Source organism: Varroa jacobsoni, unplaced genomic scaffold (assembly GCF_002532875.2).
Source record: "Varroa jacobsoni isolate VJ856 unplaced genomic scaffold, vjacob_1.0 scaffold_1203, whole genome shotgun sequence".
Taxonomy (NCBI): Eukaryota; Metazoa; Arthropoda; class Arachnida; order Mesostigmata; family Varroidae; genus Varroa; species Varroa jacobsoni.
Window position 1 is genome coordinate 200,340 of NW_019214105.1, and position 15,341 is coordinate 215,680.

Here is a 15,341-nt window from a genome sequence, read left to right on the forward strand (position 1 = left end):
ATGGGCTCCCTCTGCTTTCTGCATGCAGTTATTGGCTTTACGCAATTTTAGGCCGTATTTGCATACGACTGACCCTATCCCTGAAATGCCGGTGTGGATATTTACCAGAGTTTGTCCGTGGATTGTAGAAGGCCAATAGTCTCCGGGCTATTCACGAAAGGGCTCTACATACCAAAAAAATGCTGCGCGTACGGCATGTGGGCCAAAGGCATCATTGGCCTTTTTTTTTGATAAAATTGCTGAACTTTGTTTGCTATAGGCATTCTTATACCCCAAATTGTTATTTAAATTTTGTAAAACATGTGATTTTAACAGGATGGTCTATCCTCCACATAACAAATAACGAAATCGCATTATCAAATAATCGGTTTGGTGAGCAGCTGATCTTTATGCGGGATAAGGTCAAGCTGTATTATCATGAAATAGTAACCTGAGAATAAATATTTGAAGAAAATGAACCATCTTCACGCCCATATCAGCATTTTGGTAGAGGTATTATGCAGGCTAAGTCACTGTGAATAGGGCTAAGGCTTGTAAACGCGTCCCTATGATGCAGCAGTGTCACCGTGTTTGCCTACCTAAGGCATGAAATTCGCTTACCCTCTCCTTCCCGCCTCTCATTGTTCTAGCAGTCTAGGTCTGTAAGCGAGGGAAAACAAACTTCTCGTCATTCCGGAGAGGCTAGTCGTCTTAATTAACACTTCTAACAAAGGCCGTGCCAAACTTAAAAGCGCGAAACATTTGCTTACTTTTTTAGTTCTCTCAGTTTCGGAAAACCTTTCCGCAGCGAAATTTATCTAGCGCCGTAAAGTTTAATTCCCCTTTCCTTCTTTCCCTCATGCTCTTGTCTGGGTGAGCTTTCCCTTTCCCAACATGGCTACCCGCATTGTGCCGTTCTCCATCTGACAACACGTTTGATCGCGGTAGCTTGTTTCAAAATTTTGTCGGCGTTCCGTGTTTGTGCACAGAATTTCCAGAGAATTCTCATTCTTGCGAAGCAATTTCAGAAAGCTGCTGTGCAATGGAGTCTATCAAGAGCAAGGATGCCTTCGATAAGGCCTCAACCGAGTCCACAAAGTGCGTACACCTTGCTTCCTTTCTTGTTGTTGCCTAGTGCATTGCCGTTCAGTACATGTTATTATAACATTAAATAGGTAACAGTAGTAGGGCGCAATTCCAATACATACAAACATAACTTTATATTATGTTAAGGCCTTTTTAAATATATTATTAAAATTAAATGTACTGTAACGATGAAAGTAGATTTATTATTTTTATTTATTATTATGCTGACTCCAAATCATATCTAAATAGGAATATAAGTAGACGAACACTTGCATCCAAAAAAAATCTGAGTCGAACGGCTAGCTGTAGCAAGATCTTTTTGTATCCATTTTAGATGCTCATATTGATTAGCCTCTCTTTGATTAAGAAAAAAGCTCCAAGAAACTTTGCTCAGTTTTTTTAAGATTCTTATTGTTTGCTTAGGGTTGGAGTTCTGTGTACACAAAAAGAAATGATTGCAGAGAGAAACAATGTTTTTTTTAACTACATTTGCAGGCATAGGATGGCATCATAGTCACGTAGGGTGCAATGTATTTATTATAGAGCGTGTAACAATGATACATATATACCATTCTTAGAGTGAGTTTTATTAATGTCGTAATTCTTTTTCAGGGGTTTTATGGTGGTTCATTTTTTTGCGGCCTCATGGTCACCAGAATGTACGCAGATGGAAGGAGTCATCAAAGAGCTCGCCAAGGATTCTCCCAAAATCAAATTTTATAAAGTGAGTTTTCTCCATTGTAGTGTGTACATTGTACCCAGTTGCCACAAACATTAATTCCATACAGTGGGAACTGCCTAGAAAATTGATTAGCAGAGTAACTATCAAAAACTATGTGGTTAGAAGAGCAGATGTATTTCCTTCATACATAATTCAAGATGAAATTAAAACGAAGGAATTGCATAGACATAACTTTGCTGCATATATTAATTAGTGAGCACTGATAATATTTTTTAGGTGGAAGCTGAAGAATTGGAAGAGATTTTACTTCAGTTTGGTATAACGTCAGTGCCAACATTTCTGTTTCTTCTTGGCAAGTCCTACCAGGAAAAAATGGTAGGCGCAGATCCGCCACGTTTTCTGCAAAAGATTCACGAACTTCAGAAGAAAATCGACACAGCATGTCTTAGTGACAGAGATTCAAAGGTGATATATGGCTGACACCCATTGCCTAATAAGCTATGTACCGAAAACCAGTAACGATCAATGATATTGTCATCAATTAGTCTCTGACCGTCATACATAGTTCATAACACGAATCTCTACCACACCTTCAGGATGCCCCAACATCTGCTAAAGACGGTGCTTCTTTGGAAGATCGTCTCAAGAAGCTTATTGCACAGGAACCTGTCATGCTGTTCATGAAGGGAACACCAGAAGAAGCACGGTGTGGCTTTAGTCGCAAGGCCATCGAAATTCTTAAGAAGCATGATGTCAAATTCGGCTCATTTGATATCCTCAGCGATAATGACGTTCGAGAAGGACTCAAGAAGTTCTCCGACTGGCCATCTTATCCACAGCTCTATATCAATGGTACTTCAACTCCACGGAATTTGTGATCTCTTAAAAATATTCTGTTGCGTAACCTAATTAGTATTTGTTTATTTTATAACTATTTTGGTAAGTTCCTTTCCACTCGATTGTTTGACAAGACTATCAAGAGATCTCTCTAGTTTCTGTTACTTCGTGCTTTTCTAGGCGAGTTGATTGGCGGGGTGGACATCATGTCTCAGATGGATGAATCTGGCGATTTGGAAGAAGCTTTGAAGCAAGCCGGAGACAATCTAACTGGAAGAGGCAGCTTGAATAGTCGACTTGATAAACTTATTCGCCAGGCCGAAGTGATGGTGTTCATGAAAGGTGACCCGCAGACGCCCCGATGCGGTTTCAGCCGTACGCTAATTAGCATCCTCAATAGAACCGGGTAAGTATCTAGGGCATGGTCGACAAAATAAGCTCTTTGTACGATAAGTTGTCTTAAACTGTATCAGTATGGTAAACTGCAATATCTTCATAAAACATTCAAAACATCGAAATATTAGCCTAGACATGCTGTTGTCTCCATTGCAGCAAATGTCTCATCTAGATTTTTTATATCGCAGTACTAATCTGTTGTACGCCTTCAAGCTGTCGAAAGCTCTAGTAAAAAGTTTTCTTTGAAAATTACCTGCTCATTGAAGATGTTATACATAGAGGGCGCGTCGTAAACAGACGTTAGAGATAACTAAGAGAAATTTTTAGTTAAGTGTTTTCTGCAATTTTTTTTCCTACTACAGCATACCGTATAAGACATTCGACATACTTAGTGATGAGGAAGTGCGACAGGGATTGAAAACCTACTCGAATTGGCCAACATATCCACAAATCTACGTCAAAGGAGATCTCATCGGTGGCGTGGATATCATTCAACAGCTTAACGAAGCAGGCGATCTTGTGGCCACTCTAAAAGGAGAGTCCTGAAGCTCACACATTGCCAAGACTATAATTTATCATATAGATATTGAGCAAGTGGAGAATATAGAGGAGATTTTGATCTACAGAACAACATCAAACTTAGAGAATTAATGCAATTAAAAAAATTTTATGACTTTGATAATAGTGTACTTGAAAGCTTCAGTAAACGGCCTCAGTAAACGATTTCTAGCTTGACTGTCAGAAATTTCATGAACATTAGCGGTATATTCACTGAATCCACATGATGAACCTGTTGAGCTCCTAGAAGAGTTCTGTGTGTTCAAATTAGATCATTGACCATTATAAATGGCAATCAACCTGTACTTACGTACTAAATGAAGCCTTCAATTGACACCTGGGCCTTTAGGCAGCGGGGGTATTCATTTGGTGCCAGCTTTTTGTACGCTAAGGCAATTATATGTATATAACAATTATGCCGTACTAAAGATACAAGAATTCCTGAAAAATTCTTCGTTTTTATTTGCTAGTATAGCATGTGTTCAATTAGTGTATTGTTGTAATTATTATGCTAATCATTGTTTCAATATTTAATATGCGTTTATTTGAAGTTACCAGTTTTCTAAGATTCGATGGAAAGAAAACCAATGACTGTACCTAAGATATCAACAAATATATATCTCTATATTAATATTAGTGTCAACTCATTTACGATAATTACCTACGTAGTATTGTTAACCCTATCATGCACTTTGGAAAAGAAATACATTCTAACAGTTGGCCAATCAGTAGTCCTAGAAATATTTCATCAAAGGTTCCCCGAGTAGCTGTTCCATTTCTTGAACGACCTTTTGTGCCAGATGTTCCACCTCAGGGCGGTCATCTTCCATTAGCTCAGCGAGGAATGGTACACTTTCCGGCAATAAAGATACGTAGTCATCTCCAAGTCGCCTTACCATTGCAGCAAATGTCTGAAGCGCCGAAAACCGGATGCGGGCCGAACTGTTCCTCGTCTTGAACAACACTTTGTTATGGAGGTCCTTGCAATCAGCGTCTGTACATGCAACCGCCAGATTAACAATGGCTGGGGTTACCCGCGTGAGAATTCGTCGTTCATATGTACTTGCCGAGCTATCAATTGTGTTTTCGATCTCATCAACGATAGATTTTGCAACAGTCTTGTACATCTCAGATGTAACAAATGATTTTCCACCATACTGGAAGCAGTTCGACAGTGTGCCCAGAATCCATGCCGTTGTTTCTAGCAATACATCTTTCGTTTCTTTTGCTACTTCAGCACGATATTTGTCCAAAACGTTTACAGCCTGCTGTATAAACTGTCCTACAAAAAGAACGAATAGTCCCTTCAGAGTGTCGGACAACTTGTAGCAAAGGTGGAAAAATGTGGCCGTACGATGGAAACGGCAATCGTTATCCATCTCTTCGGCAACCAGTGTGGCCCACACGTAAAGCTTCATGATGAATGGCCGGAACGTCATTTCGGACATCTTTAGCGATAAAGTTGTGACACAGTCGACAATGAACCCTTCAGCGTTGGTCACATGCTCAGAATCCATCTGTTCGGCTGCTGCTTCTTCACGGAAATATAATAGACGTAAAACCAGACTCTGTACCACTTCACGCTGTTGATCAAATATATGACGATCACTTGACTCAATGGCCGCTTTGAAGATTTTGAGCAGATGATTAAGGTAAAGCGGCTGTTCCTTCACCACAGGCTGACCGGTTATACAGTCTTCAACTGCAGGTAGCAGGACTCGCAACGAAATACTTTCGCCAATATGAAGGCATATCTTTGTCAATTGTTCCTTAAGAGCTTCGTCACGCTCTTTGAGTTGTTGTTCAGCACAAAGTCGACAAACGTGGCTGATGAGTTTAGGTAGATGTGGTGAAAGAAAACCTGCTAGATTTCCAACGAGACGATGATAACTGACCACAAGGCCAAGAACAATGGCTTCACTCTTCTTAGCACCATTTTCTGAAATGATCAAAAATCGTTTCATGAGCTTTGCGAAATGATTTAACATCTTCGTGGGGCAGGAGTGGCACAGTTCTGCAAACAGGAGCAGGACCCCGCCTACGATAACATCAGATAGTTTGTCATGGCTGCTGAATAGCTTGTCTACGACGTCGAAGACTTTATTTATCTCATCGTTTGCAGCTGGTATTCTCCTGCAGATAAGTTTCAGAGACACTAGCGCGGTCTGCCGACCCATTGTATCCTGCTCACCAGGTGACTTGCTCACCAGTATAGAGAGCGGCTCCACCAGAGAGGCAATCTGTTCACAGTTATCGAAGAACGTTTCAGCAATTAGCTTGTTGTTAAGCATGTCCATTGCATTTCTACGAATCGACGGCAGTTCCTGTGTTAGTAGCTGTTGCATTACAGCCACCAGAGTGTTTGGTCTGAGGACGCCGTTTACCCGGTCGACACAGTCGTGCAACAGCGAAATGTTGGACTTCCAACTCTCTAGCAATTCATCGTCGGCGCATTCCTGAATGGCAGCATTCAGCACATGAATAGATTCAAGGCTAACTGCAAGAAGAGCCTGATACATATTCTCGGCCTGTCCTAGTTCGTTCTCATCAAGTTCAGCTGCCAATGAAATAAAGTTTGTTCCGGACAGGACCTGCTCGACGAACATAGCGGACACGCTTTTGAAGTCGGCAAGTCTTTGATCACTGCACTGTGCTGCGTTTACGATCTCCTTGTCTATCATTGATTCATTGGCTTGTTTTTGGTATAGTGGTACCGAGAGAGCAAATTGCAGCAGCCGATAACACGTACAAAGTGTAGTGTCTATACTAAAATCACCAACAAGGCCGAGCATGAACTCCAAGAAATCAGAGTCCTCAAGGTCGGCCTCTTTCTCAAGTAGTTGGTCAATCATTTGTGCTACCAGTGTCCACGCGTAATCCGCTGACCCAAGTGTCTCAATAAGTTTCCTGAAAGTTTACAACACGAAGTAACAAGGATGAGATGACGTTCGTCAGAATCATTCAACAAAAGTAAGAAAGTACTTGTACTAAAGATAAGTTCTTTACTCGTATGAGCGTTCTCAATAAATATCCAAACTAAGGCACTAATATCGGATAGAAATGGCGAGCAATGAAAAATGCTTTTGGGGTTTAGCATGACCGTTTGAGTTTCCAAACATTTTATGAACACTCGTGGTATTAAGATAGCCGCAAAATTTTTACGGTTTTGATTTATCGTGACATCATACGTGACAAACTATAATTGATTTGCTTGTATTAACACATAAATAATGCAATCCACAAAAACTGGTAGCTGCTATACTCACTTAAAAATCGGGTATCTTCTGTGCTCCGGAATATCCGGCCAAGAATCGACGAAGACACCGGTGACCTTTGACACAACGTCCTTGTTCGATTTGCTCTTGGACGCTTCAAGCAGAATGGGGATTACCGATTGGATGGTTTGCACAACAACTTGGAATGAATATTCATCCTCTTGGCGTAGAAGCGACGTTCCCATGAACGTGAATACACTAATCATGTTTTGTAAAACCTATAATTCAGTTACACATAAAATTGTACATGTGAGTTTGTGAATTAAACCAATTAAAGCCAAAAGGAAAATCGAAGACGATAAACAACAACTTCAGTAGACACTGTATATTCTACTGGAATAATGATCTATTCTAGATTCTTCTAGACGCCGCAAATGTCCTCATATAAATGTCTGCATTAAAATAAGAGGCATGCAGAGAGTAACTAAAAGGTTTAATTCACTAAAACAGACGTGATTATTACGTTAGCCTTTCTGAAAATCATACTTACGTCATTTTCATATATATAAACCTTAAAAAAATTTTGCAGACATACAGGGAATCCGCGAACCTTTCTAAAATGCTGCCCGAAACAGTTTCTTACCTCATCGGGGTATAGGCGCGCCATATGGTTGAGCATGACCAGAATAGCATGCTGGGTTTGGGCACACTGGCTTAACCGGAGTGCCTTAACCAGCAAACTGATCTGGTGCCGATGAGGTCGGAGTAACTCGTGGGAGCAGGTTCCATGCACCTGTAGGCACGACAGAATGCACTGCTTCACGTATTCAACATTCACGCAACCGACCGGTAATTCAAGCGATCGACGAAGTACGTCATAAAGAGCCGTTACCACCCCTTGGGCATCCTGTTGTTTCAGCTCGGTTACGCTATGCAGTATCTCAAGCAAAATGACGGCACGACGCCATTCTGCCGTCTCGAGTGGGTCATCCGAAGGTTTGATTTCCTTCACATTTGTTTCTTTGAGGCTAGTGCGCATTCGTTTGACGTCTCTTACTGAGTGTAGGTTAGCCAACTCATCTACAGTTACCTTGGATAGCTCAACCACAACTAGTTTTGTTTGATGCTGACAAATAATTCTGAGAGCGCTCTCAGCCGCATCACGTTGCGATTCTGATAGCACGTCAATCATCGATGACAGCAAATAATCTATGAGTCTGACTATTTCGGTATCGGCGATCTTTCCGATAAGATCTGAGGACAAGCACTGCAAACCAAGCATTCTCATCGTTTCGTTTGAGCTCGTCAGTACTCCAAAGAGTATTCTCTGCTGGACATCGCTGAGTTTTTTAGCGGATCCTAGCGAAAGTTTCTCAAGGCATAATTTGATTAGTTCACGGTTCACCGAGTCGATAATGAGTCCTGGACTGTCAATATAGCGATGTACGATATCCATGCACACATCGATTGTCGACGGGGAAGCGACATTTCGAAGCATTCGAGCAATTCCTAGTCGCACAATCGGCGTTAGCCCTTCATTTGTAAACATTCGGTTAAGGAAAGTTATCTTATGGGATCTGTGAAACGTAGCGACGCATTTGAGGACGCTCTCGACGTCAGCGATCGAACTTCCATGCTTCACAAGGTACTCGATAAAAGCGTCCTTATTACAGTGCTCCAAAACAGAAATTGCAAGTCGGCGAATTCTCTTCGATGGCGATAGCAGAACGATAACTATTGACAGCGTAATAAGTTCTATCGAATCTCCGTCCACATCACCAATAAAATGAGCCAGTAGACAAAGCGAGTGCGCTTGTAGTTGAAGATTGTCATCAGATTGCACACCCGTGAGATGTCCAAGTAACATGTCGCACAGGAAATTGCATCTGAACTCTGCTGACGGTAAGCATGAGCTAAACAAGATGTGCAGCATATCTCTAAAGCTAATTTCTTTTTTTTGCCGTCCAACGGCAATGGAGAACACCCTTCGGAGGAAAGCCACTTCACTGCTGCGGGTGTCCACGTTTTTGTGCCACGAGGGAACCTTCTCTAGCTCTTTAATGGGTTGCACATTTTTCAAAAGTGCTCCAATAACTCTGGTCACACAGCGAATCGGAAGCGCTCCGCCAGCCAGGGTTTCGATCTCGTCACCATCTGTTTCCTCTAAGTCTAAAAGCATAACCTGTAATGTGTCCAACGCTGCGTTTAAGGTACCGGTGTTAAGCGGTTTAGACTGGATGATAAGGTGCTCCACAAACCGAAGGCTTGCATAGCGCGTTTTCAGATTTGTGCCGCTGTCACTAAGCAACCACTGCACATAATCATCGATCGCCGAAGCTGAAAACCCCTTGGCCAATGCTGCAGCAATGGAGTCACAAATTTCTATTGCTGGCATATTATCGGAAACTGTACATTTGGCCAGATGCTTTAGTTCTTGATGACTTTTAACAACATTTGATTTCAGACACTCATCAATTATTGCCAAATCAAACGATCTAAACACTACTGACATTGTTAAGAGAAATCGTAGAACTGAACGCTCGTTTGCGGACGGAGCAAGGCCGTTACATACTAGTTGTATCAGCTTCTGGTTGACATGTACCCATTTCTTTTTACGGATGGTGCAAAGCCGCTCTGTAATTATGCTAATAGCTTCATCTGCATCGACGAATTTGAGAAATGTTTCGGCAGACAATGAATCGATAAGTGCATTGTAAACTCCAACGTCCGTCTCTGTGGCAATAAGATTCTTGAGAGACCTCTTCACAAATGGATCCGCCTCCGTCGTCGGAGCTTTGCTTATAATGGTTGTGACTGCAGACATCCGTATATGTGACATCTTGCTCATTAAAGCAAGGAATACGGTCTCACCGTTGTCGCCTACAACTGAGTGCTGGATCCCAAGACTACATTCAGACGCAAGTTCAGCAATTAGTTCACGGTCGCTAGTTTGGAATCCTTTAACAATCTCTGCATCCAATTCATCGCCAGCACGTTGTTTGAGCTTTTGGAGAATCTCACCGGCAGCTGGTATGCATTTTTTCCCTTCGTTGCTTACACGCACAACAAGATATGCCTTCAAGAACTGTTCGGCTACCGTTTGGCGTTGTTCGGTTGTCTCCGTAATAAAATTGAAGTATGGCAGAACAAACGCGCCTACGTCGTTGGCTGGAACTTCCATAAGAGTATGTACGAAAAGGCCGTGTATGAACAGTCTCATAAACTTATCCGCATGGCGACTTCCGCTGATGGCTGCCTTTAATCTCTCAGCTAGATTTGTAAACCCGAGAAAACCTTTAGTTACTTTCTGAGGCAGTGTATCTAAGTTCGTTTGATAGCGGTATGCAGTGAGTAGAGCAAAAAGACCGCTATTAACGCTCTCTTCATTCAAGGACTTGACCATTGTAATAAGTAATAATTGAAGGAGGTCGCTTTTTAATGCCAACTGTTTTCTAGCCAACTGAGCAACCATCATAGCATTTGCGCTGACCCATTCAACATTGCCGTCTTGCTTGGCATGCACAAATCCATCAGCAACATGCGCGATAATTGCTGACACTAGCTTATTATTGATACGATGTCCATGCAGCTCCATCACTCCTAGAATAACTCCAGTAGACAGGTTGATTGCTGGCCGCAAAGCGCTACCCTGGTTCACCTTACGCATCGCCAGCAGCGAATCACATACGAAACGAAATAGACCAGGGCTTTTTGCACACTGTGCGATCAATGCTTTTTTCGTTAACACAGAACCCTGGGCTTTTATAGCGGACATGAAGTGCCAACACGTTGTTTCATCTGACAGATCGATCAGTTGGATTATTCGAGCAAAGATATTTGTTTCATGAAACGGTAAAATGGCCTGCATAAGGGCTACTGTGTTAAATTCGTGAATGCGAAAGCGGTATAATAACCACTCCAGTGCCTTGTGGGCTGGACGAAGTAGGAGATATGGCGAAAGCCTGTGCAAAAAATCTGTCATCGTTGTGTTCAGCTGCTCATTCTGTTCCTTTGTTTGGATCTAAAGATTACAAAGAAACAATGAAAACATAGAAGTGAACGTAATGTTAGAAACCTTGGCTTTTCTGAAGTCCGCTCATGAAATGACAGTAGATTATTTTGTTGTTACTATCTTACCCAAGTATGTACACAAATCATTTTCTTTGATGAATGTAATATGTTACGAGAAATTCTTGTCAGACTTCTAGATAATAAAAGTTATAGAAAAGTTATATGCTTTTCGTTTAACTATGCCGTTAATGCTACCTGAGGGCTAAACCTGTACTTGCATAGAGAATTATAAACGCACTCAGTATACGAATGAAGTCAAAGACAATAGGTGAACTTACGGCCCTTTGAAAATCCTTAGAAGCATCACTAAACAAGGTTCTATCGTATCGTCCAAAAACGTGCTGATTTAACTTGCACAGCTCTTCGAGCCCTGAACATCCAATCGCAAAGATAATGTCTCTATCCAACGTCGCAGCTTCCTTGGCATCGAACAAAAGTGACGCACGGCTTGTAGTCGTTCTTTGATCAAGCAGTGCGGTTTGAGGTGTTTGCAGCTTTCGTAGCTGCGCTGCTAGAGTTGTCATGCTAGTAGCCATAACGGCCTTCGTTTGTTGGGATCTCAACAAGCTAATTGAGCCTGGAGAGTATTCGATTCTGACTACCAAAGTTTTTGTCGGCAGGAAAACATGGAAAGAAACGGAGCAATATATACAGTCACCTACTGCAATAATAATTATGTAGCGAAAATATATTCATAAAAAAATATCTACCAAAGAAATCTAAGAATGGGCCACGTGAAGCTGCTTCACAATGCCGAACCAGAGTTTATTGTTTGAATGCATAGCAAATACGTTAAATCGTTTCTCCAAGACTAAACCGATGTATTGTGGAAGTTTTTAACATATTCGTCTCCTCTGCACTGTTATATTATGCACATATTGTGGTTTTCTTGGTAATATTAGTAAATGGCTGCCAAAGCAAGAGTGACGCTCTTTGATCATTGACAATAAACAACCAACTAATTTATTCGACGTTGCTTTCATATAACAGGCTTTTGAGTTTGAAATGTCAAAACTGCTGAGCGTACTCGTGTGTGAACTGGCATCGCAAACGTATAATTCCGTATAAGCGTTGCAGTACTACAAAATGAAATAAACGTAAAATAAAAAAATTAAATAATCATAGCTTTCTGCAAGACAACGGAATAGATCAAAAAACAGGTAAATAAAAATCGTCGTTAATAATCAATATAAATCATAACAATGGGAGTATAACAATTTTTGAGTGAGGCAGATCTCAGACGAGGTCTGTGCGTTCCTTCCATATAACCAACTGTATTTGTATATGACCATGGAATAATATGCATAAGCAAAAATATTATGTACCCTTAACAATATATATACAGTTGGTAAATTAAGCAGGAGCTAGCATAATCCAATAGTCTTTGCTTTTTAACGAGAGTCCAATCTTTTTTTCGACTTGATCCTAAGTGAAACTGCACTATGTAAATTTCTAATATATTGGTCTCTGGATATTACAAAGATATTTATTTTTAATTACTTGATTACTTACTAATTAAGTACTCGATAATCTCTTGGTAAAAAGACAACCGCATTGTATTTTTAGGCAGTCTACATACATATCCGTTATACTTGTGATAAACAACATGTTATTAAAATAAGTTCACGATCAGTATATGATGTGCGTTGCGCAACACGAAGATAGAAAATAATTAGTTTTAATAATTACTTTCAAAGGAGATCGTCAAGCGCTTCGAGCTGGCTGCCAGCGTATTTTTTCATCGTTCGTGTTGTTTTTAGTTCTGGTGATGACGAGTTTCCGTTTGGTTTGAAACTTGCCTCATTTTCGTCATCTGAAATCGTTGCCCGAAGCTTTTTCATTCCTTTCTGCGGAAAGGTTTCTTCCTTAAGCCATTGCTGCGGAAGCTTGTTATATCCTATGGCCGCTTTGTCATCACTCTCTTCCGGGTTATCATCGTCGTCGCTAGAGACTTCGCGCTTTCCGAATTTCTTGTTTTTCTTCTGACTATTTCCCGACCAGTTTTTCTGTTTACTCCTACTGCTCTTGATGATCTCATTACTGTAATCATCTATGTCTTCTTCGCTGTCCCGATTTTCTTCAGATTCGCTTCGACGTCCTCTGACACTGTGTTCCTTATCCGAGTCAAATAAATCTTCGTCATCACTTCGACCAATCTCGCCGTCATCCTTAGAATCGACTCCTCTATTTTTTGTGTTACTTCCTGAAGTACCAGCGCCTCCGCCAACTTCATCATCATTATCGTTATCACTAATATGGTCGTATTGTTTTATACAAAAGTGTTTAGTGGATCCGCGCAACGCATACTGAGTAAAGTCATCTTCATGCTGAGAAGCATCTTCAGACTGATCAGTATCTTGTGACCTCTTTTGGACGTCGGCGCTCAACCCGTAATCGTTTTCGTCAAATTTTTCGGTAATCGCGTTCCCGACTTGCTTTTGAAGTTCACGTATTTTTCGTTTTTTCTCATTAAGCAATAGTGCAAACTTAGCAAACTCCTCTTTACGCTGTCTCTCAATTCTCATAATTAGTTCACAGGCTTCATTGCTGACATTTCTGATATCGCGTTTTTTTGCTAGGCTCGCTGCAAGTACTTTACTCTGCTCACAACTCGCTTCAATAACCTCATTCAGGGCTTGTTGGAGGCTCATCGAATCGAGATGAACATTATTAAACATATCTTCGCCGTCATTCTGTATCGTAAGTCTAGATTCCTGCTGGAAAGCGTTTAGTTTTCCACACGGCTTAAGTAGATTACATACTTTGGGATGTTTCCTAATGTCTAGTTCGGTGGAAAAGCATTGCCCTTTACTTGTGAGCACTATAATGATATTAATGAAATGACTGGTCTTCATTGCATGCAACCTACCACCTGGTGGTTTGTTTAGCTGATGACAAAATGATTCCATAGCGTTTAGTTTACAAAGAAATCACCACTTTATAAATTGTTATTTGGCAAAATAGGCACCCAGCCACATGCTGCAGGCGACGCAATACGACGAAATCAAAACATACCAGCCGCCGACAATCACTTTACCGCCTTTCACGAGTGCCAAACGCTTCATAAGGCTCTTGTGGGATGCGCTATTCTGTATCGAAATGCGGCACTTTGCTGATGATCATGTCGAACCCACAGGAAAAATTTCGGTTACACAGTATAACAATTACTTACAAACTTGGAAATTGTTCTACATACCTAGGAGCGGCTCGCAGAAGAACAACAGTAAATAAGAACTACTTCTTAAGAGGGCACACGATTAAAACATAGTCGCACGTGCTCCGACTGGCCAGCTGTGTTTATTTTGCAAATGCTTTCATTTGTAGTTTTATTTTGAGGCGAAGCTCTAAACGGCGGGAAAATTGAATATCGGTCTTGCGTTTCTTGTGCATATAAGGTGCATACGCTGTAACTGAATATGAAAATAACTCAGATCAAACTACCTCGCAGGCTTCTTAATTTTATTTTGGGTGTTCTGTCCATCTTCTGGATTATCTAGTTATCTCGAAGCCGGCATGAAGATAAATGACGTAATTTGAAAAACACACTCATGAGTGAAATCATATGTCAAGACGGAATGACAAAATTTCCCATTTCTCGAACAGAAACCTCTAATAATGTTTAGATAACTTCTGGTTTAGCTTTGGATTGGAGGTAATAATACCTTGCGTCGGCCGGGAATCGAACGCGGCTCACCCGCGTAGACGGTAACTATTCCAGCGTTAAAATACCAACATGCCATGAAGTTCTACAGAAGTTCTCGTAAAAAAAATGTGAACTGGCTAGGTTCAAATAAGAAACACCATTTGCCTGCTACTCTTTGGGACACGTTGTGTCTTCGAACCTGAGCGTGAATGAACTTCGTTTTGTGCTGGGAGCCAGCCGTCCGATGGAATACCTAACAGCAGTCGTAGAGTCGCGGGTATTGCACTTTCAATTTTTTTAATAATAATAAATAAAAAAGTAGTATTTAACTTTATCTGTTTATTTCCTTTTGAACTTTCCTATTCCATTTTAAAAATTATTTTATATGGGTTGTATACAGGACAATTGACGAAGGTAAAAATAAATGTGTAAATTTATATATAGAGCCTATATTCCAATATTGGTGCAAATTAACTAGGACAGTTGTAACAACAACTGACGCGTAGAGGTATCATAAAAATTAATCGATGAGAAAACCGAATTCCATAGTATCTGGAGAGTGTACAAACATCTGACCATGAATGGCAAGATGGAGTATGCCATGCAGAATCGCACACAAATATAATAGTTCTATTTATGTTTTTTCTGCGCTTGTATAGCGCGCATGATTTGCATATACTTAGAATGGATCTCGTGTTTTAACAGAGTCTACATATTAAGCACGACCAGTTTACTTAGTGGGCTTGTCTCTCACCCCTTCTAGATAATTTTTTTTTAAATATACTTACAAAGTGTTAATAAGACACTTTGTACGAAGCAAAGTGTCAGTAACTCAATAACAATTTGTTTACTCTAAAACACACTGCACCATAAC

The 15,341-nt window shown here is 40.7% G+C and overlaps 2 protein-coding genes across 2 annotated transcripts; one reads left to right on the forward strand and one right to left on the reverse strand.

The window, feature by feature from the left end:
• The first annotated feature begins 881 nt into the window (after positions 1-881).
• On the forward strand, positions 882-3,987 carry Grx3 (Glutaredoxin 3). Its single transcript, XM_022845926.2, has 6 exons — positions 882-1,077; positions 1,678-1,789; positions 2,024-2,212; positions 2,344-2,599; positions 2,765-2,990; positions 3,343-3,987. The coding sequence occupies exons 1-6, from the start codon at positions 1,022-1,024 to the stop codon at positions 3,524-3,526; spliced, it is 1,023 nt and encodes a 340-aa protein (XP_022701661.1). The 5' UTR covers positions 882-1,021; the 3' UTR covers positions 3,527-3,987.
• l(2)k09022 (HEAT repeat containing 1 homolog l(2)k09022) lies at positions 3,977-15,206 on the reverse strand. Its single transcript, XM_022845898.2, has 5 exons — positions 14,021-15,206; positions 11,103-11,422; positions 7,397-10,774; positions 6,805-7,031; positions 3,977-6,445 (listed from the first exon to the last, which is right to left on the reverse strand). The coding sequence occupies exons 2-5, from the start codon at positions 11,358-11,360 to the stop codon at positions 4,273-4,275; spliced, it is 6,036 nt and encodes a 2,011-aa protein (XP_022701633.1). The 5' UTR covers positions 11,361-11,422; positions 14,021-15,206; the 3' UTR covers positions 3,977-4,272.
• Between the last annotated feature and the right edge of the window lie 135 nt (positions 15,207-15,341).

Bases quoted from the DNA above. Each gene is read 5' to 3' on its own strand.
- Grx3 (XM_022845926.2), top strand. From the start codon at position 1,022: ATGGAGTCTATCAAGAGCAAGGATGCCTTCGATAAGGCCTCAACCGAG. The intron at 1,078-1,677 runs GTGCGTACACCT...ATTCTTTTTCAG, and splicing joins GCCTCAACCGAGTCCACAAA to GGGTTTTATGGTGGTTCATT. The intron at 2,600-2,764 runs GTACTTCAACTC...GTGCTTTTCTAG, and splicing joins TCCACAGCTCTATATCAATG to GCGAGTTGATTGGCGGGGTG.